Source organism: Macrosteles quadrilineatus, unplaced genomic scaffold (genome assembly GCF_028750875.1).
Source record: "Macrosteles quadrilineatus isolate MER2022 unplaced genomic scaffold, UCM_ALF_1.0 Scaffold_5__1_contigs__length_97177068, whole genome shotgun sequence".
Lineage (NCBI taxonomy): Eukaryota > Metazoa > Arthropoda > Insecta > Hemiptera > Cicadellidae > Macrosteles > Macrosteles quadrilineatus.
Window position 1 is genome coordinate 96,371,235 of NW_026542598.1, and position 22,866 is coordinate 96,394,100.

Below are 22,866 nucleotides of genomic sequence, written 5' to 3' on the forward strand. Positions count from 1 at the left end.
CAGATACTTTAAGATTAGAGTCATCTGCATAAAGATACAAACCTGTACATGGGGCAAAATTTAGACACTTTTTAAAAAAAGTGACAACAGACTTTTAGTGACAACACTTTTTTTTAGAGTGAGACACTGATGAGCGAATTGGCCACTTTGCTTTCTCAAATCAGTGAGAGAACATGTACATTGTTAGGTAACTGTAGGACAATGTTTTAGTTTAGTTCACTCTAAAAATGGAACATTAAGAACCTCTATTACGGTTAAAAGTAACATAAAGTAAGTGTTTTGTACGTCAGAAGTAATTGTATTGTGCTATACAATGCCTCCTTGATAGTTTGTGTGACAACCATGTTCCTGTACATAACCGATATGATACCTTGCCTTGGTAAGTATCTCATGCCCCTTTTTAGCTAAAGATACGAGCAAAGTAAGAGGCAATATCGCATGAAGCGATCCCCGCTAGAGATTGGGGAATTTCTGATTGATTGAGGCAAACTTGACCACAAATTCCCTCTTGGGTCCCTCCACAACTTTCCCTACTGAACTGTCCCATTAGTCGGACGGGACGCCCAAACTTTTGTACTAAACTGCCAACTCAGTAACAACCATTGAACATGCAGTCCACAGCACATGAAACGTGTATCTACAATTGAAGATTTACACACGTAAAATCCAACTAGTTTATTTAACAAAAACAAATTCTGTGTCTATACCTTTTTCCCAGGTCTTAAGATGCTTTGGACTAACATCCCTGTTATCAATTAATTTGTAAGCCTGCAGCATGCTTCTTTCATGATTTAGTTCCCAACTCTTATATTCATGGCTAGATCTTTGAATTCGTCTAAAAAGTAACAAAACACTAGGTGTAGACATACAATGAAGTTGTCTGCTTGCAATATTGAGTGGAGGAAGCATTTAAAATAATACTCGCCCTTTGAGATATTTGAGAAATCTCATAGAGAAATAACAATTAAAGTTTTCCTTCAATTTTTAATTTGTGTTAAAAAGTAATTGGTTTGTTTATTGCAATTTTACTACTGTACTTGTGCTTAAAAAATACAAAAAGCAACGCTTAGCAATACAGTATGCTTAAACGTATTAATGTGATTGTTATTTTTTGTCTGTTTTTACGTGCTTTTATTGATAGTTTGTACCAACATTGACAAAATGAGCACTCTAAAGCCTCGTAAGGCCCACATTATTTATCAGAATCATTTAATAACCGTATATTTTAATATGTCATTTTACATCTAATCCAATAAATGAAAGATGTTTAAAATCATGTTTTGATAACTGCCCTTAATCAACACATATTACGACTCTTTTGTTTCCGTTTTCATTGTTAGAACAACAAAAAACATCAGCCCGAGAGAAAACATTTTAAATTTTCTTAAGTTTAAATTTAGCCCAGTCAATGAATGCAATAAAACACCCTTTTTCGCAACTAAATGGTGGAAAGCTGGATTTTTTATATGTGATATAACCACATGAGAGGTGTATTTTCCCAAAAGTCCCCACTTCTACCCCTTGAGCTTTCCCCCCACCCCCCCCACCCAAACATAGAAATTGCAGTGTTTTACTTAATTGATCATAACTCGAATGCTATGTAAGATATCGAGCTGAAATTTGTTTTGTTTTATTTGTGCTTAGTTTTCCTACAACTTTTGTATTTATAACATTTTTCTAAAACCAATACTTAGGGAGATATAAATTTTAAACTTCGTTAAAAGCTTTGTTTCAGAGTGCAAAATTTTGTTTTCTCTATTTATACTTTTAAATAGAAATAATACGCGAATATGGTAGAAACAAAAGTTTTAGTACGTTTTCAAGGTTTACAAATATATTATTGGTTAGTCATCTTGGTGACCGGGTGAAGAGCTGGGCGTCGGCAAAGAGAGCGCGTGCGGGCTAGTTGAACACTTCTGCGCTGCGTCATCGCATCTAGCCCAGCCAATAAACGCACAAACTGCCTTTTTTCGTACTAAATAGTGGAAATCAGAATTTGTTATATGTGATGGAACCACTTAAGACGTGTATTTTCAAAAAGTTCCCGATTCTCCCCCTTGAGCTTTCCCCCCCAACCCCTTCCAAACCTGGAAATTACAGTCGTTCACTTTCCTGGAGATAATTAAAATTTTATGCATGCCATCGTAGTGAAATTTGATTTGGATTATTTATAATAAGCTTATCTACAATTTTTGTACTAAAGGTTTTCTTTAAAAACTATATCCAAAGAGATTAGGCATTTTAACTTTTTCTTATAGCCTAATGTTTATGTTTTAGAGTACACAATTTTGTTTTACTCTCTATATTTGTTTCAAATAAAATACGCAAAATGTGACAGAAACAAAATTTTAGTATGTTTCATAACGTTTATAAATATTTATTTGGTTAGTCATTTGAAAAAACTAATGTAGTGTGGGCGAGGCAAATACAGCGCGTGCAGGCTTCTTAAAGCATCCGCGTAGCCCTGCCCGTCGATGCATAATAAGGACCGGCACCGCTAAGTTCTCAACTGTTTCATACAAATCCTAAGACTTCCTAATTTGTAGCCTACTTTACTACCAAAACAATCTGGTTCCAAGCTTAACCGTAACCAAATGAACGCGGTCAGTAAAAGGGTTTCGTCGACCCACTAATCCTTGATACAAACTGCGTCCTATCGTTGATATGTCCCTCTCTTCACGCTTCCCACTAGCAAGGGTTAGCTTTCTGCTCTGCCATGAGTTGTAAGCCTGTGTTAAAATAATATCACGAACAACGTAGAAAACTGTTCGTATTATTTATAAGCCATTTTAAATCATGGTAAGGAATAGAAATTAAAACCAGCCAATGTCAACTAATTGTTTTAGGCCTATTAAGTCTATACAGGGTGAATTTTAAATGAGTTCCCCCCCTACTTTTTTCTACATTTCTTAAGATATCAACTTCGGACCACGTCAGATCATTGTAGTGTGGTAAGTACTTCATTTTGACTGAATAAACATTTTTGGCCGCCATCTTGGATCCGCCATATTGGATACAATTTTTTTTTTTCAAATGTAAAGGTAGGGTTGTGACCCATTGTTTCAAACTAGAATTTTACGCTGATTACAATGCCACAATTAGTTTTATAAAATCTTGATCCGTTCTAAAGTTATGAGGACTTTTTATAACTTTATTTTTAGCCCATTTTAACATTGTGCATTTAAAAACTAAGACCATTATCTCAAAATAGTGCTAGATAAAGATAAGTATACACCACCATTCATTGTCGACCTATTATCACTTGGTTATGACGGATGTATTTTTTTGGCCGCCATCTTGGATCTGCCATTTTGAGATGTGATAAATTAATTTAAATATGAAGGTGGTGTTGTGACCCATCATTTTGAACTACTTGTTTATGCTGAACTCAATGCCGCAATCCGTTTTTGTTTCTCAGGCTTTCTTGATGAAATATTAAAATTATCTTACTTACATTTCCAATATTTCAAAAAACAAATATGAAAATGCAAAACGGATTGCGGCATTAAATTCAGCATAAAAAAGTTGTCTGAAATGATGGGTCACAACACCACCTTCATATTTAAATTAATTTATCACATTTCAAAATGGCAGATCCAAGATGGCGGCCAAAAAATACATCCGTCATAACCAAGTGATAATAGGTCGACAATGAATGGTGGTGTATACTTATCTTTATCTAGCACTATTTTGAGATTATGGTCTTAGTTTGTAAATGCACAATGTTAAAATGGGCTAAAAATAAAATTATAAAAAGTCCTCATAACTTTAGAACGGATCAAGATTTTTTTAAAACTAATTGCGGCAGTGTAATCAGCGTAAAATTCTAGTTTGAAACAATGGGTCACAACCCTACCTTTACATTTGAAAAAAAATTTTGTATCCAATATGGCGGATCCAAGATGGCGGCCAAAAATGTTTATTCAGTCAAAATGAAGTACTTACTACACTACAATGATCTGACGTGGTCCGAAGTTGATATCTTAAGAAATGTAGAAAAAAGTAGGGGGGGAACTCATTTAAAATTCACCCTGTATAGAGATTTTAAAACACTTAAATAAGCGCCTACCACAAACCAATAAAGAACTATTTGCTGATTAATTTTTAAGATAACCAAGATTAGAGTCTCTAAAAATTATTGATCTCGACCACGTATTAGTGCCGTAAAGCAGATTCGTAATACATTGCTGCAAATTTTTACGAAAAAAACGCAATTTGATTGACACATCTACACAATATGTTAAGAAAGGAAATTTGAATAATCTGTCTGTATGTATCCCGTAAATAGTCTTGCCTGCATGTATAGGGACACAAATATACTTTTTTACTTACTTATTTATAACTTTTGGATATATGCCTTATTACATTAATTAATTGGAAAGTAAATAAAAGAAAATACGTCTAATAGCCTAACACTTAAAACATAAATTTATACTTATAATGTTACTCACAATACTGTAAATATACATAAAAGATGGTAAGTGGTGGTAGATTTCGATTCGACACTCCAATCATCCTCAGACCCATAGCCGAATTGGGTCATCTTATCATTGGGTTCAGTATGTTTCTTACCCAGCTTTATGTAATGTAATATTTATCCATGTATATTATTGTCAATAGGTGTAGCCGTTGACAGAAATAATTAAATAAATTATTAATTCAAATGAGAAACGAGTTAAAACTAACAATAAATTTAAGAAATGTACAAATGATTAGGTTTCATATAATTAGTATTTTTTGCAGTTTACTGTTTAGATCTTTACTGACCACGAGTAGCAGTTAGTATAAATTTTGTGGAACAAAGCGAGTCTCATTGGTGATAGATAATGGAAAGCACATTGTAACGTAAGAAAGAGCAAAGAGTACGTTTATAGTGGTTTTTAATGTGTTTATTATGCCTAGTGTTGTATACCCCAATCTATCATACTTCCGTTGGTCAAAGATGAAGAAATCAAGTATTACAAGTATTGCAAGTATAACAAGTAAGTAGGTAGAGATTAATTTATCTGAACCAAAACTGGTTATAAAAAAGTAAATGATTGGGTTCCGTCTAAATAATAATTGTTTTTGCTGTTCACGGTTAAGCTTGGATACAGATTGTTTTGTTTTGGTAGTAAAGTACAAAGTACAAAGCCTTAGCATTTGTTTACAACCTTTGAGAACTTACAGTACTTAGCGATGTCGGTGCCTACGACGCGACGCATCGACGGGCGGGGCTGCGCTGCGCGGATCCTTTGAAGAAGCCTGCACGCGCTATCTATTTGCCGACGCACCACACTACATTAGTTTTTTTTCAGATGACTAACCAAATATATATTTATAAACGTAAGAAACATACTAAAAATTTTGTTTGAAACATTTTGCGTATTTTATTCGGGAAAATATATAGAGATTAAAACAAAATTGTGTTCTCTAAAACATAAACATTATCAAAAAAAGTTAAAATGTTATATTTTTTTGGATATAGTTTTATAAGAAAATCTTAAGTATAAAAGTTGTAGATTAACTTATTATAAATAATACAAATCAAATTTCACTACGATGGCATGCATAGAATTTGAATTATATCCAGTAAAGTGAACAACTGTAATTTCCAGGTTTGGAAGGGGTTGGGCGGGGGAGCTCAAGGGGGAGAATCGGACACTTTTTGAAAATACACGTCTTAAGTGGTTCCATCACATATAACAAACTCGGCTTTCCACTATTTAGCTACGAAAAAAGGCAGTTTGTGCGTTTTTTGGCTGGGCTAGATGCGATGACGCAGCGCAGAGGTGTTCAACTAGCCCGCACACGCTCTCTTTGCCGACGCCCAGCTCTTCACCCGGTCACCTAGATGACTAAACAATAATATATTTGTAAACCTTAAAAAACGTACTAAAACTTTTGTTTGAACCATATTTGCGTATTATTTCTATTTAAAAGCATACATAGAGAAAAACAAAATTTTGCACTCTGTTACAAAGCTTTTAATAAAGTTTAAATTTTATATCTCCCTAAGTATTGGTTTTAGAAAAATGTAATAAATATAAAAGTTGTAGGAAAACTAATCAGAAATAAAACAAAATAAATTGCAGCTCGATATCTTACATAGTATTCGAATTATAATCAATTAAGTAAAACGCTGCAATTTCTATGTTTGGAGGTGGGTGGGGGGAAAGCTCAAGGGTTAGAAGTGGGGACTTTTGGGAAAATACACCTCTCATGTGGTTCTATCACATATGAAAAATCCAGCTTTCCACCATTTAGTTGCGAAAAAGGGTGTTTTATTGCATCCATTGACTGGGCTATAGTGTAGACATACAATGAAGTTGTCTGCTTGCAATATTGAGCCGAGGAAGCATTTAAAATAATACTCGCCCTTTGAGAAATTTGAGAAATCTCATAGAGAAATAACAATTAAAGTTTTCCTTCAATTTTTAATTTGTGTTAAAAAGTAATTGGTTTGTTTATTGCAATTTTACTACTGTACTTGTGCTTAAACAATACAAAAAACAACGCTTAGCAATACAGTATGCTTAAACGTATTAATGCGATTGTTATTTTTTGTCTGTTTTTACGTGCTTTTATTGATAGTTTGTACCAACATTGACAAAATGAGCACTCTAAAGCCTCGTAAGGCCGATTCAGCCCGTAAGGAAACATTAAAAAAATTTTAAAGCTTAAATTCTCATTGGAGCGTGAAGCTTTGTACCATTTCAGATTTATTATCCCTTATAATAGTTAGTTACCATGACTGTGACAAATTTCGTGCGGATCACTAAGCCTTTAACCAAGGAAGATGGAAATGATGAGGAATGTAGTACGTGTAAGAGCTTCGCTATCCCTGCTCAATTAACTTATCCAATCACTTTCCACGGTTGAGATTTTCTTATGTAGTTGACTTATATCTTAATGTAGTCGTGCAAAATATAATTGTAATACTTTGGTAATGTTTACTCTCCTTTCTTATTACTTCAAGATATTTCGCTTAAAGAAATGCCTGATGAGATTCTGACATATTTTTCTCTCGGATTTTTTAGTTCAAGGGGATGTCGGGAAAGAGATCTAACAATAACAACGTGTTTTGAGACTCGTTGATTATTTCCACTAGTCTGGGTCCCCAGGAAGAGTTTTACAGTACTCATCGAGAATTTACTGATCGGCGTTGAGGTATGTACATTTCACTTTTATTTCAATTCGTATAACAATTACATTTGAACAGCACTTATATGCCAATACAAGTTGCTAATAAACGCAAAAATTAAGTTAAAGATATAATATTTTACAGTTTTTTTATACTATTTATACTATTAATACTATTTATTTTTACAGTATTATAAAAAACATTAATAATCAGAACTCAAAATAACAGTAACTACAGAACTAATAGACAATTATATACAATTATAAATACCTAACGACTAAATTTTTTCTTCAGAACAATAAATACAAATTATAAACTTATAAACAATTCTTATATTGGCTTTAATTATTATCTATCTTAATGTAAAAGATGAATTCATTCTTGATTTGAAACTATTCCGTACTTATTACAAGACTAGTTCACAAAACTCAATCGTTCAATAAAATATTATAAATTGTTCGATCTAATGTAAATTTAAAATTTACAGTGTATGTAAATTTTGTTTAAAACCTTAAACATTTTAAAGTTAAAACCTTTAAATACGCTCTAGCAAAATATGATGTTATTTTAAAATGATGTTTTTTTTATACATACAAGCATTTATATATACAGTATGTATGTATGTAAGTATTTATATATTAAATTTCAAAGAGATTTCATTACTATTTTGGACAAACATGTTAGTTATGTATGATAAAAATAAGTTTAAAAATAAAATGTTTTCGAAAAAAATCTCGTTGAACTTTAATATTCTATCTATCAATGCAAGTTTTATAAAAATATGTTGTCAAATTTTCAATCTAGAGGGCAAAATTTCAACGGATACACTAAAAACAAAAAAAACCTATTTTTACCTATAACTAGAAAACAAGTGAGTTTAGGACATGCTTATAGGATATTGTTTTCCAGTTTTGACCCCAGGAACATTCCTGAAGTTTATATTTGTACAGAATAAGCATTGGTTAGTTCTTACCTAAGGTATTACTCTTGAATGTTTAGACATAGACTAACCTAAGGGAGGATGTTTTATCTATAATTTAGACTAATCAAATTTTTAACCATAAATTTAAATAATGTGTCCACAAGTTTATACAATTGCCCTTTTTCAGCATTATATTAAATAAAATACCAAAAGGATTGAACGTTTATATTTGATTATTTTATTAAATTCTCAATATTCAATATTATGCGGGTTTGTCATGGAAATGTTGCGTTTAAACAATACTGTAGTGCAGTGCATTCGATGAGAGGACGAATGTGGCTATTTATATAGATCTTTGCTGAGCAGTTTAGGGACGGAGTGAAGAAGGATCAGGAAATGAAAAGATGATTCTCCATCTCCTGAGAGTGACTTATCGTCGTTGATAACGTCGATGGTCGTAATACAATAGAAACCATTTATCAAAACTGGTCAATGGATCTGTGAATGGTTGGTAAACAGACATTTCCAAATAAATTTGCGAGAAAAATATAGTGCTGTATTTGATTTAAAATATATACTGAAAGCCATAGTGTGTAATTTGTTATAGAATTAAAACTGTTTCAACAGTCTATTTTATTCAAATATTCAACACAACAAACGATAGATTAAACTCAACAAATAGCCTAGAAAATACAACCTAAGGTTACAAATTACCGTTTTAACATTGCCGGGACTATGCTGCCTGCAGAAGTGAGATTGGTTTCGTGATAAACGTCAAGTAGTGGTTGCTCAACGCGATTGGCTGAAGGTGAAGAGACATGCGAGCACGAGACGCTCTGGGCGTTGTCTCCGCTGTTTAGGTCAACACAACTATGATTCTGGTCACAAGCTGGGGTTTACATAAATGCATTGATTACTAAACTTACCATGAAGGGAACATAAGTAACTGTTTTTCATTTGGTCCCATTTATTTACGTCAATCAAGAAAGTTTCCCTGAACTAAAATGTTTTGTTGAGTTGGTACATGTTAACCCGATGTCCTAGACGATACATTATTTAAATAGATTGTGATGGCTAAAGAATTGGCTGATCTTAGTTACACAGTTGTGATCTCATTAAACACTCACCCTTCACTCGTCCTCGCCTAAAGTCCTGTCGTTGTCGCAGAAATATAATCGTCTCTACCCCAGGGTTTATAAATACACTTTGTCGCTATTTTTTCAAATATCAGCTTTTTTATTTTAAACAACCAATTTGTATAGGGTAAAAAATGATAAATATATAACATCCTATAAGTTAATAGACTTTCCTTTGGTTGATACAAGATGCGATCACTAAAACGCAGAAACGCTGCTTTTGATTTGTGCCACCAACAACTTGCCAAGATATACGAGCATCTCCCATTGAATGTAAGTTAATATCCAAGACATATGTGGCCATTTATGAAGCTCCTTTAAGCCCTTTAGTCCTTGGGGAGGGAGCCCGGAAATGAAAGGCCACTTGTGTTTCCTCTAAAACTCTCTTATATATTGTTGTTGAGTATTGTTTTAAACATACATTCTACCAAAAGTATCCCATACTTATGGTGTATTATCTTTATATAATAAAGAATTTGAAAAAAAACTAGTGTGTTAATATTAAACCTCGGTAATGAACCACATAAAAACCCACAAAATACAGGGAAAATCTAATTTTCTCAAAAATAACCCGAACGATTTTGATAAAAACTTAGTATGTTATAGTCCTTTAAGTTCTGAACAAAACACTCATTTCTGTGAAAAATCTGGTTCAAAAGTTATTGTAACATTTTTTCCCTATTAAAAATCAAGAAAATAATGGAAAACGGATTTTCGGAAAAATCCGGTTTTGAGGTTACTGTATTTGATTTCATAATTTTTCCCCTTTATAATCCACAGGGACTTAAGACCCTGTCTATAGCCTCGACTCAGAATTATCAAATCTACAATGATCGTACAGTAGAACTTACGAACTTAAAAAATAACCTACGTGCTTTTATTTAAAATCAAACCATTATCACTGTAATCCTATCTTAAATCTTGGGGAATAATTTTATATACTTTGCTTTTGACATGCTACAGTTAAATAGTTTCAAGTGCAAGCAACTGGATATTATTTAATAGAAAACTTTTAGAGACGGTATTTTCATGTATTTGAATGATATTCAAACGAACTATTGCAGATCCTTTGTTAACAATCAATGCCAAAAACAGAATATTTCTATCTATTTCAGGTTAATAAATACAGATTTGTTTCCATACTTAATTTACACACTGTTTATCACCTTTCCACAATAATTTTGTAAAGAATTAAGTTTTTTATCAGAACTGAATTGATTCCATGCTAGTTGTTGCATTTTCAAATCAGAGGTTTACAAATTAAGGGGCTGTTCGTCTCTCCTTATTTAGTCTTTATAACGTGCTTTATTAGAGCTCCAAACCACACAATCTTAATTAAGTTAAAATCAGGTATACCAGATCAGAGATAAAATATTCATTAATGCACTCTCATGTAAGTGTACTCAAGAATTATCCCTCCGCTATTTCAGTTTTTAGCAAAATATATTTCAAGCCAGTCAGAAAAATCTGACAAGTCTCATTGGAGTGCAACAATGAGAATCTCATCGAGGCTCAAAGTCTTAAGACACAGCTGTGCTTCATAAATTGTTCCTAAACTCCCTCAGCTTCCCCACCTACTCCGGAGGGGGATGTCGGGGATGAGATACTAACAGTCTACTCTTCCCATGCTTGGTAAAAGTGAGGTGAAGTTACAATCTGACAGATATGCATGGGAGTAATGCACATGGTTTACAAATAACTTGACAGTCTGGTAAAATGTATATTAACTTACAGAGTTTGGTTACAAAACATTAATTATTTCAAAGTTGGCGACAATAATTAATTGTTACATTGACTAATACGTCTAAAAACATCATCATTGCAGCTACAAAATGTAAACTTTTATATGGCAAAGTTCTTATCCATGTAGGTTGTGACTATAGCATCGTGACATAATATTATCAGCGACTTGTGTATTTGATTAGGTTTTTATCAAATTAAAGTATAATAAAAGAGAATGTTAAGTATGGATCTTAATAAATGTAAAACTGCATACCATATCCATTGTGGCCGTACAAAACTATATTGGCCTGACCACAGTGATGACCACATGTATAACAGAGAAGATTCATCATTGTATATTTACGTATTATAAATATGAATTTTTGTATTCCAGTTGTTCTGTTCTCACAAGATGTTGGGCCTCGAATACAAGACTTGTATTAAAAAATATTCGTAATTTTTGGTTGATGCTTGTGTTGTATTTTGTTTTGTTGTCATTGAATGCATTTTGAAATTAAATGAAAAATTCTTTATTTTACCAGGCAAAGTTAGGGCCACATAGCTCTTTCTTACACTTAACCTGGCAAAAGTAAATATTAAGTAATAAAAATACAATGAGAATTCTTTAGCTAATATAAATCTACATATTTAATAAATCAAGAACAGATTAAACAAAAATGCAAATAATATAAATAGAAATAAAAAAAACACGTTCACACTCTCACACGTACACGCACCAGCAATCGCGCAAAGGCACAGAAGCCTTAGGACATTTTGTGCTATACGACCTGATTTTTAGAATTTGAAACATGTGACGTGCGAGCTGTATGACGTTTGCTCTTACCTCACCCTGCAAAAGATAAGTGTTTTGTTGTTGCACCTGATAATACAACATTAGTAACAGAGAAGATGGTCATATTTATGTGACCTGCGGATTGTAATTGTTCTGTTCTCGCACACAGTGTAAAACTGTAAATACGTTTGTTACCTGGTACCCATTCTTATGAGAAGGAGCAAGCGAGGAGCCGCACGCAAGTTATGTGCATGCAAACAAGCCTACAATTACTGCCTACAGGGGTAGAGCCTAGACACACACGGCATGGACGTCTAAAATCCTAACATTGTAAACACATTTGTCTAAAACTAGTAGGCTACCAACATTTATGTATATTTGGTATTCACATAATTTACCTTTTAGTGTGGAAAAGAGTATTGCAAAACACAAAATAAAATTCTTACAACATATTTTTGTTTAAACAGCGTATACATTTTCTAACTTGAGGTGAAGTTACAAAATACCTAATAATCAAGCACACTTTCTAGAATAAACCTTATACGATTAGACTCTTCGATACCCAGCATTAATTTGTTAAAATACCAACGACTGAAGTCCTTGGTATAAACTGCTATAGTATACATTGCTAATAATATAGTTGGTGGGTCATGAAACAAATTAGTAAATACAATTAACCTAGAATATCTGTTTTGTTCATAGTCTAAGAAATGGCAAAAACGGACAATTTATGTTAATGGCAAAATTAGTTTTTATAAAGCCGAGAGTAACTTTTATGGTTTTATATGCTCTATATCACACATACGGGAATTAAAAGAAAAATCTAAGATTTTATTTATTAAATATATATAAAAAGGTTGTTTTTATATTCCAAAAGCCTTCCCATCACTTAAGAAATTTATTTCACAGTACCAATTTCAATAACTAGGATAATTTTATATTATGACCATTGAGTGACATACTAATTTATTATTGAAAGATGTTATCGAATAATTTGGCTTGTCATCGATATGGATAAGTCATAGACGTATACAACAACGCGTTGGAAAACATTATCAATTAAATATAATTGTGATATTATAGGGTGAGAAATCTTGTATTTGATAAGGGTCAATGACCCAGGACCCAGACATGTGTGGCCATATATGAAACTTTGCTAAGCCATTCAGGAATAAGGAAAGCCTCAGGAAATTAAAGCTCACTTCTGCTTCCTTACCAGAAACTTATAGCCATTTATAAACCCCTTGGATATCCTGTAACAGAGAGGTCCCTTTGGTTCTATGTAAATTTAGAACAATAACTTTCTCCTTAACTACACTGTTTTAATTTCAAACTTTACCACCACCGTGATACATTGTTGTAGGCCTAGGATGTTCCAATAGTTGTACATTGTGACATAACAGTATAGGCTAATGATGAAATGAAAATATTATGCCAAAAGGTACCCTCCCATATTTTAAATTACAGTAATATGCAATTCACCTGGGAGAATAAATTCAATTAAAAAAACCTTAATTGGTGTCAGTGTTAATTAAAAGTGTGTCCCACTAATAATATCATGCATACAATTTTATTTTATGTAACTTTAAGCTATATCGTTAATGCATTTTAAATCAGAATAAAATTTTAACCTCATTTTTACGTTATCAAATTTAACACAACTATCTTAATCTTTTGCACAATGCTTTCAGAAATATTATTTTGTTTTGAGTTTATTATTTTATCCCACATTTTATTGTGTAAACGTAAAAAAGAGTACATTCAATTTTTAGTTGTAAAAGTTCTAAAAAAACAAAACACATAAAATAACTTTTGCTAAAACATGACTAAGTGTTTTCGATCGACTGCGACAAGCACCAATACCAACCTACCAATCCACCAATAAAATCCATGATTTCACTGGCTCAAAACCATGTTTCAATCCCCTATTTCACAGCTCGTCCCTCTGACCCACTCAAACTTGAATCACATAGCTTCGAAGTTTACTGATATTAGTGGACCACTTCACTTTAATTGAATGGAGACAGCCAAGTACCGTCAGTAAAAGCAATAATCCATAATCATCCATAACATTGTTGTACTCTTGAATGGAAATGGAAATGAGATGTTTTATGACAACCACATTAAAAGTACTATTTTATGTTTTGTTTTACCCAAAACACATAAGTTTTTACAGCGTTATAAAAAGTTTGATAAAAGCCAAAAGATAATCAAAGCGAATGTGTCTCCTTGGGCATATTTAATTTACATATTTAGGGCGCAATAAGGCGTTGTGCCTGTAATTAAAACAGAACAACCGGGAAACACATAAGAGGGGTCGGGATTGATGCTCAGGGCACAACGGTTAAGTTAATAACATGCAATTATTAATATTAGAACACTACAAGTAGTTATTCCTCCAAAATGTAATATCAATTACAGAATCTCGCCCTTCATGTTTAATTGGGAGCCAAACAAAGAGGTACCTTTCAAAGCCAAAAGTTTCGTATGAATTTTATATGGAATTTGAGTTACAAAATATCTTTATACTTGGATTAGTTTGAATTTATGTGACAAATACCTGTAGACAACCATACCAACATATCAATTTTCTTTTAATTCTTGCTAGTAGTATTGCTTAAAATACCATTATTACTTCGTAGCATAAAAGCCGTGCACGTTTAGTTAGTTTAGTCGTCCCCATAATTCTGGTACGTTGTTACGAATTCACATGCAACAATTCACAGTCTATGTTATTTATAATTTAATTTACAAAAGAAATTTAAAAGACCTGATGAAAATAGTTCTCTTCAAAAGCAAGTGCAAATAAAATACACATGTGACCATTTATAAGACCTCTTAAAGCCGGGCTTTGCGGGAGAGCGTAAGGAAATAAAATGACTTTTGTATCGTCTTTAGGATTTATCTTATTTCTATAGCCATATACATTAAAAAAAGCTTAAGGGCTTAAAAAGCTTATAACTATAATTAATGCTGCTATTCAACAAACAAACTATTACCAATAGGACTATGTTAATTAATTAATTTATACATTAAATACTAGGCATTACAACTAAATTAATGAATAGGCTGTAGGATTTAAGTTTTGTGTAGCTTAGTAATATTTTTGTAAGTGGTTAACCAAGTTTATAATAATATATCAACCTGTGGCATGATAAAATACCCTCGCCGCAGCAAACCTGCAGACAAGTGAATTTCCATTTACCTGGCTGGATTTATACTAAAATATTCCCTTAAAATTGTCAGATTTATTTCCTATTTGATTAACATTAATTTAATGATTACTAAGGTTTGCTGCTACAGGGAAGATATTGAGCCAGGGTTTATGGGGACTTTTGACGCAAAACTTCCATTTAGTCCGAATTTGTTAGGTCGAGTTCCCTAATTTTCTACCACTAACAATATAGTTCGAAATAACGTAACCTTATCAATAAAAAAGTTTACACATTATGAAGATATCTCTCACCTGTCTATACACTACATATTGTGTGACATAACAAGCAATTCATATCCATACAGAGCGACATCAAAACATTGCACACAGGCCAACATCAATAACAGAGACAATGCATCATTTACATGTGACACTCGTACCGGGTGTCACACTCAGAGACAAACACATAACTGGTACAGTACAGTATATCTGTCGCGTGTGCAATGTATGAAGATATGTCTCACTTGTCTATACACTACATATTGTGTGACATAACAAGCAATTCATATCCATACAGAGCAACATCAAACATTGCACGCAGGCCAACATCAATTACAGAGACAATACATCATTTACATGTGACACTCGTGCCGTGTGTCGCACTCAGAGACAAACACATAACTGGTACAGTACAGTATATCTGTCGCGTGTGCAATGTATGAAGATATGTCTTACTTGTCTATACACTACATATTGTGTGACATAACAAGCAATTCATATCCATACAGAGCGACATCAAAACATTGCACACAGACCAACATCAATAACAGAGACAATGCATCATTTACATGTGACACTCGTACCTTGTGTCGCACTCAGAGACAAACACATAACTGGTACAGTACAGTATATCTGTCGCGTGTACAATGTATGAAGATATGTCTTACTTGTCTATACACTACATATTGTGTGACATAACAAGCAATTCATATCCATACAGAGCAACATCAAACATTGCACACAGGCCAACATCAATAACAGAGACAATACATCATTTACATGTGACACTCGTGCCGTGTGTCGCACTCAGAGACAAACACATAACTGGTATAGTACAGTATATCTGTCGCGTGTACACTGTATGAAGATATGTCTTACTTGTCTATACACTACATATTGTGTGACATAACAAGCAATTCATATCCATACAGAGCAACATCAAACATTGCACGCAGGCCAACATCAATAATAGAGACAATACATCATTTACATGTGACACTCGTGCCGTGTGTCGCACTCAGAGACAAACACATAACTGGTACAGTACAGTATATCTGTCGCGTGTACACTGTATGAAGATATGTCTTACTTGTCTATACACTACATATTGTGTGACATAACAAGCAATTCATATCCATACAGAGCAACATCAAACATTGCACACAGGCCAACATCAATAACAGAGAAAATACATCATTTACATGTGACACTCGTACCGTGTGTCGCACTCAGAGACAAACACATAACTGGTACAGTACAGTATATCTGTCGCGTGTGCAATGTATGAAGATATGTCTTACTTGTCTATACACTACATATTGTGTGACATAACAAGCAATTCATATCCATACAGAGCAACATCAAACATTGCACACAGGCCAACATCAATAACAGAGACAATACATCATTTACATGTGACACTCGTGCCGTGTGTCGCACTCAGAGACAAACACATAACTGGTACAGTACAGTATATCTGTCGCGTGTGCAATGTATGAAGATATGTCTTACTTGTCTATACACTACATATTGTGTGACATAACAAGCAATTCATATCCATACAGAGCAACATCAAACATTGCACACAGGCCAACATCAATAACAGAGACAATACATCATTTACATGTGACACTCGTGCCGTGTGTCGCACTCAGAGACAAACACATAACTGGTACAGTACAGTATATCTGTCGCGTGTACAATGTATGAAGATATGTCTTACTTGTCTATACACTACATATTGTGTGACATAACAAGCAATTCATATCCATACAGAGCAACATCAAACATTGCACACAGGCCAACATCAATAACAGAGAAAATACATCATTTACATGTGACACTCGTACCGTGTGTCGCACTCAGAGACAAACACATAACTGGTACAGTACAGTATATCTGTCGCGTGTGCAATGTATGAAGATATGTCTTACTTGTCTATACACTACATATTGTGTGACATAACAAGCAATTCATATCCATACAGAGCAACATCAAACATTGCACACAGGCCAACATCAATAACAGAGACAATACATCATTTACATATGACACTCGTGCCGTGTGTCGCACTCAGAGACAAACACATAACTGGTACAGTACAGTATATCTGTCGCGTGTACACTGTATGAAGATATGTCTTACTTGTCTATACACTACATATTGTGTGACATAACAAGCAATTCATATCCATACAGAGCAACATCAAACATTGCACGCAGGCCAACATCAATAATAGAGACAATACATCATTTACATGTGACACTCGTGCCGTGTGTCGCACTCAGAGACAAACACATAACTGGTACAGTACAGTATATCTGTCGCGTGTACACTGTATGAAGATATGTCTCACTTGTCTATACACTACATATTGTGTGACATAACAAGCAATTCATATCCATACAGAGCGACATCAAACATTGCACACAGGCCAACATCAATAACAGAGACAATACATCATTTACATGTGACACTCGTACCGTGTGTCGCACTCAGAGACAAACACATAACTGGTACAGTACAGTATATCTGTCGCGTGTGCAATGTATGAAGATATGTCTTACTTGTCTATACACTACATATTGTGTGACATAACAAGCAATTCATATCCATACAGAGCAACATCAAACATTGCACACAGGCCAACATCAATAACAGAGACAATACATCATTTACATGTGACACTCGTGCCGTGTGTCGCACTCAGAGACAAACACATAACTGGTACAGTACAGTATATCTGTCGCGTGTGCAATGTATGAAGATATGTCTTACTTGTCTATACACTACATATTGTGTGACATAACAAGCAATTCATATCCATACAGAGCAACATCAAACATTGCACACAGGCCAACATCAATAACAGAGACAATACATCATTTACATGTGACACTCGTGCCGTGTGTCGCACTCAGAGACAAACACATAACTGGTACAGTACAGTATATCTGTCGCGTGTACAATGTATGAAGATATGTCTTACTTGTCTATACACTACATATTGTGTGACATAACAAGCAATTCATATCCATACAGAGCAACATCAAACATTGCACACAGGCCAACATCAATAACAGAGAAAATACATCATTTACATGTGACACTCGTACCGTGTGTCGCACTCAGAGACAAACACATAACTGGTACAGTACAGTATATCTGTCGCGTGTGCAATGTATGAAGATATGTCTTACTTGTCTATACACTACATATTGTGTGACATAACAAGCAATTCATATCCATACAGAGCAACATCAAACATTGCACACAGGCCAACATCAATAACAGAGACAATACATCATTTACATATGACACTCGTGCCGTGTGTCGCACTCAGAGACAAACACATAACTGGTACAGTACAGTATATCTGTCGCGTGTACACTGTATGAAGATATGTCTTACTTGTCTATACACTACATATTGTGTGACATAACAAGCAATTCATATCCATACAGAGCAACATCAAACATTGCACGCAGGCCAACATCAATAATAGAGACAATACATCATTTACATGTGACATTCGTGCCGTGTGTCGCACTCAGAGACAAACACATAACTGGTACAGTACAGTATATCTGTCGCGTGTACACTGTATGAAGATATGTCTCACTTGTCTATACACTACATATTGTGTGACATAACAAGCAATTCATATCCATACAGAGCAACATCAAACATTGCACACAGGCCAACATCAATAACAGAGACAATACATCATTTACATGTGACACTCGTGCCGTGTGTCGCACTCAGAGACAAACACATAACTGGTACAGTACAGTATATCTGTCGCGTGTACACTGTATGAAGATATGTCTCACTTGTCTATACACTACATATTGTGTGACATAACAAGCAATTCATATCCATACAGAGCAACATCAAACATTGCACGCAGGCCAACATCAATAACAGAGACAATACATCATTTACATGTGACACTCGTACCGTGTGTCGCACTCAGAGACAAACACATAACTGGTACAGTACAGTATATCTGTCGCGTGTGCAATGTATGAAGATATGTCTTACTTGTCTATACACTACATATTGTGTGACATAACAAGCAATTCATATCCATACAGAGCGACATCAAACATTGCACACAGGCCAACATCAATAACAGAGACAATACATCATTTACATGTGACACTCGTACCGTGTGTCGCACTCAGAGACAAACACATAACTGGTACAGTACAGTATATCTGTCGCGTGTACACTGTATGAAGATATGTCTTACTTGTCTATACACTACATATTGTGTGACATAACAAGCAATTCATATCCATACAGAGCAACATCAAACATTGCACGCAGGCCAACATCAATAACAGAGACAATACATCATTTACATGTGACACTCGTACCGTGTGTCGCACTCAGAGACAAACACATAACTGGTACAGTACAGTATCTGTCGCGTGTACACTGTATGTCCTCTGTAGCTAATTGTGCTTACTCCATGTGCTGTGTTTAGAGTGTACGTGTTTGAAACCCTCCAATTAGTTCGATAAGAGGGGGTGACCTTACTGTTATCTCTGTCGTCGAATGAGAACTTCAAGGTCGTCAGATCTGATAAGCCTCTGTCCAGTGCCAAACAGCCCTTAGCCCTTTAATCTCTTTGAGGGATACGATCGATTGAAGTGGACCACTATACTTAAGCGAAACTCCTTTGAAGTTCGCATTAGCTAAAATACGGTTTACGAATTAGTCCGTTGTATCAAGTAATTTACCGTGATTACAGGTACCTGTATTCATATTACACCATTACAGGTACTCTGTATAGTTCACTTACTGATGTAACAATATAAATCATTTTAAAATGTTTGCAATACCGTAATTGTATTGTCTGGGTAGGTGAGTGTTACCCATAGAGATCGATGGTGTTACCGAGATGCCGTTTTCAATGAGCTGTCAATTAATTATGCCAACAACCTTTGATTGTTGTACTTTCTTATTTGTATATAGATAAACTTTTTATTTTATTTATTTTTTAAACCACATATATAGACTATGGTTTCAATTTATGGTTCTGAAAAATTTCCATCCACTGATCGGCTTAGTAGTTCTCTTCACTCCTTTAAATTAAAGCAATCTTTATTAAAGCCTAAAGTTCAACAATTAATCTAAAAACTTGCTTTATTGACATATTTTTTAGAACGTAGGTTAATCTTTCAGACAGTTGATGATGTTCTAAAACTAAAGATTTAGCTATTTAAAGTTGTGAAATGACGTTCGTTGGCTTAAGAACTGTCTTCACAAAATAATGTGTTGAACATTGTGTGGGGTAAGCCTGGTAACGGTCCCCCGCCCTGTCGTTAAGGTGGTTGGTGATTGTAGCCATAAGTCTTGCAAGGGCTCAACACCCTGGGCAGAGACAGTCCATAGTCTTGAGTGTGTGAATGGAACAGAAATAAGTAATAATAAGTGTAATTTGAAGAGTTTTGAATCACTATACATATCTCTTATTAATACTAACCAATCAAGCAACATTTTTACCAATGTGGATAGTATTTTTTTATGAGTAACAAAACAAAATTCTCATAACACATTTACTAAGCTGAATGTGTCATTGATAGTATAAATATGTATTATCCTGTAATGTGTCTCTTATCAGATGCTTTTCCAACTGGACGTGGAATGGAGAGTAACGCACTCTTCGCACGCTTCTGATAATTGTAGGGTTGATAACACGCTTAGTAGGCCTCCTAGCTTGCACTGCACCAAAAGTAGAATGGTAATATTTTTTAAAATACTTTTTCATTGAAATGGTGACCATACAAAGTAGGTATTTTAATCCAAGTATGAATGGAGATGAGTGTAGGTGGAGTAGTGCGCGATCTTGTAGTCTTGTTGACTAGATAATTGTACTATATTTAAATTGTGGGCAATAAATTATTATTTCAGCTAAATTGTGGAATAGTTTAACGTGAAGTAAACTTGTCGACCAAAGTGAGTTGTTAAGGTAGGCTACCATATACTTTTTTATTCTGAAATTTAGAATAAATTTACATGTTAAAAGGGAAAATATTTAAAGTTTAAATATAGAAACATAAATCTGCGAGAGACCTGTAACTTTGAGTACGCTGTTTGTTACAGATGTAGGGGTGGCGAGGGTTGAAAAGTGCCTGTGAATTATTTACATCGTGTTCTAAGCTTTCCAGTGTGGGAAAAATCACGCATCATATATTTTAAAGTCATATAAACTTTGAAATGTTGAACTAACTTTATAAATAGCATTATAAAAGTAAATACGATATACAATCTATAATATTAAAACGTTTGTATTTAAAAAGCTTCATTAATTGTGTGTGTGTCATTTTAATACGTTACTAGGCTGTTAAATTACTATATATATATATAATTTTTTACTTGTATGAAAACATAATTAATTGTGTTGGTTGCGTTCACCCCAGTACGGGGACAAGTTCGATTCCCGGCATATTCTCAAACACATTAGGGGTTTGGACTACTTTCCCATTATATCTTTTAATCTTCTTTCATACAAAAAGCCACTGGCGACGACACTAGTAAAAAGAACGAAAGCTAAGACTACTAGCAAAGAACAACTACAGGCAACCACAGGCTCATATTTTAACTGACGAACCGGTTGATAAACATAATAACCATCTTAAATATCGGAATTTCATTTTTGAAAAATCTGATTTTCAATACCGGGTGTTTTACAACATAAACTTATAAGATATTGCAATGAAAGATAGGTTTATTTAGTTCTTTTGTTTTGAGATGGGACGAAAGTTTGAGAGCAGCAGCTGTGGTCCCTGTAAATCTTCTCACCCTCGCCACACCAAGTGTTCCCTCCAGTCCGTCAGCCCAGGGTGTTAAACCTGCCCAATAAGACTTATAGCTACACTTACCACCTACTTAAACGACAGGGAGGGAGACAGGAGATACTTATCCTTTACTGTTTTATGGGAACTCCATTGCTTTGGCTAGAGAAATACAAACTAGGTGGCGTTCGCAGAGGCATCCACAAAATTGAGCGGAGTCATCAAGGGTTCATATTATATTGTTTTTGTCTTACTGCAGTAAAAACAGTATTTTTTCATGCATGCGCTGCGGGTCTAAAGTAGCATTTTTAATATTTAGGGAGTAAAAATCGTTTTTAGCCTCTATGGAGTAAAAATCAGCTGTTGTCAACTCAGTTGTAAATTTCGATTGTAAACGATTGCATGTATCGAAAATATGTATCGATTTGTGCTTCGTAATCATTTTAACATATTACAGTCTACAGTCTCTTCCCGTAGCATTTTAGCATTGCAGATACATTAATCGATTCCCAAACTCAACACTGCTCGACTTTACTACTTCCTTCACCACACCCTACGTCGTGGACCTGTTTCCCTCTCTTCCCATAGCATTTTAGGATTGCAGATACATTAATTTAATTGCCAAAGACAGTTCCCACACTCTGCGCTGTTAGCCTTACTACTTCCTTCACCATTTACTACGTCATTGGCCTGTTTCCTTCCTTTCTCATAGCATTTAAGTATTACAAATTCATTTATCCATCTGCTCAAACGGTTCCCCCACTCTGCACTGCCAGCCTTTACTACTTCCTTCACCACTTACGTCGTGGACCTGTATTCATCGCTTTCCATAGCATTTTAGTATTTTAGATACGTTAATCTAATTGCAACAAACATCCCCACTGTCCGTACTGCTAGACTTTACTACTTCTTTCACAATTTCCTATGTCTT

At 34.3% G+C, this 22,866-nt stretch overlaps 1 protein-coding gene across 1 annotated transcript in view; it reads left to right on the forward strand.

The window, feature by feature from the left end:
* LOC128995815 (GATA zinc finger domain-containing protein 14-like) overlaps window positions 1–22,866 on the forward strand; it is a 66,759-nt gene that overhangs the window by 13,899 nt on the left and 29,994 nt on the right. The window contains exons 2-20 of the mRNA XM_054420833.1: window positions 15,428–15,544; window positions 15,851–15,967; window positions 16,062–16,178; window positions 16,273–16,389; window positions 16,484–16,600; window positions 16,695–16,811; window positions 16,906–17,022; window positions 17,117–17,233; window positions 17,328–17,444; window positions 17,539–17,655; window positions 17,750–17,866; window positions 17,961–18,077; window positions 18,172–18,288; window positions 18,383–18,499; window positions 18,594–18,710; window positions 18,805–18,921; window positions 19,016–19,132; window positions 19,227–19,343; window positions 19,438–19,549. Of these exons, the coding sequence (XP_054276808.1) occupies window positions 15,428–15,544; window positions 15,851–15,967; window positions 16,062–16,178; window positions 16,273–16,389; window positions 16,484–16,600; window positions 16,695–16,811; window positions 16,906–17,022; window positions 17,117–17,233; window positions 17,328–17,444; window positions 17,539–17,655; window positions 17,750–17,866; window positions 17,961–18,077; window positions 18,172–18,288; window positions 18,383–18,499; window positions 18,594–18,710; window positions 18,805–18,921; window positions 19,016–19,132; window positions 19,227–19,343; window positions 19,438–19,549 (2,218 nt within the window). The remainder of the gene's footprint in view (window positions 1–15,427; window positions 15,545–15,850; window positions 15,968–16,061; window positions 16,179–16,272; window positions 16,390–16,483; window positions 16,601–16,694; window positions 16,812–16,905; window positions 17,023–17,116; window positions 17,234–17,327; window positions 17,445–17,538; window positions 17,656–17,749; window positions 17,867–17,960; window positions 18,078–18,171; window positions 18,289–18,382; window positions 18,500–18,593; window positions 18,711–18,804; window positions 18,922–19,015; window positions 19,133–19,226; window positions 19,344–19,437; window positions 19,550–22,866) is intronic.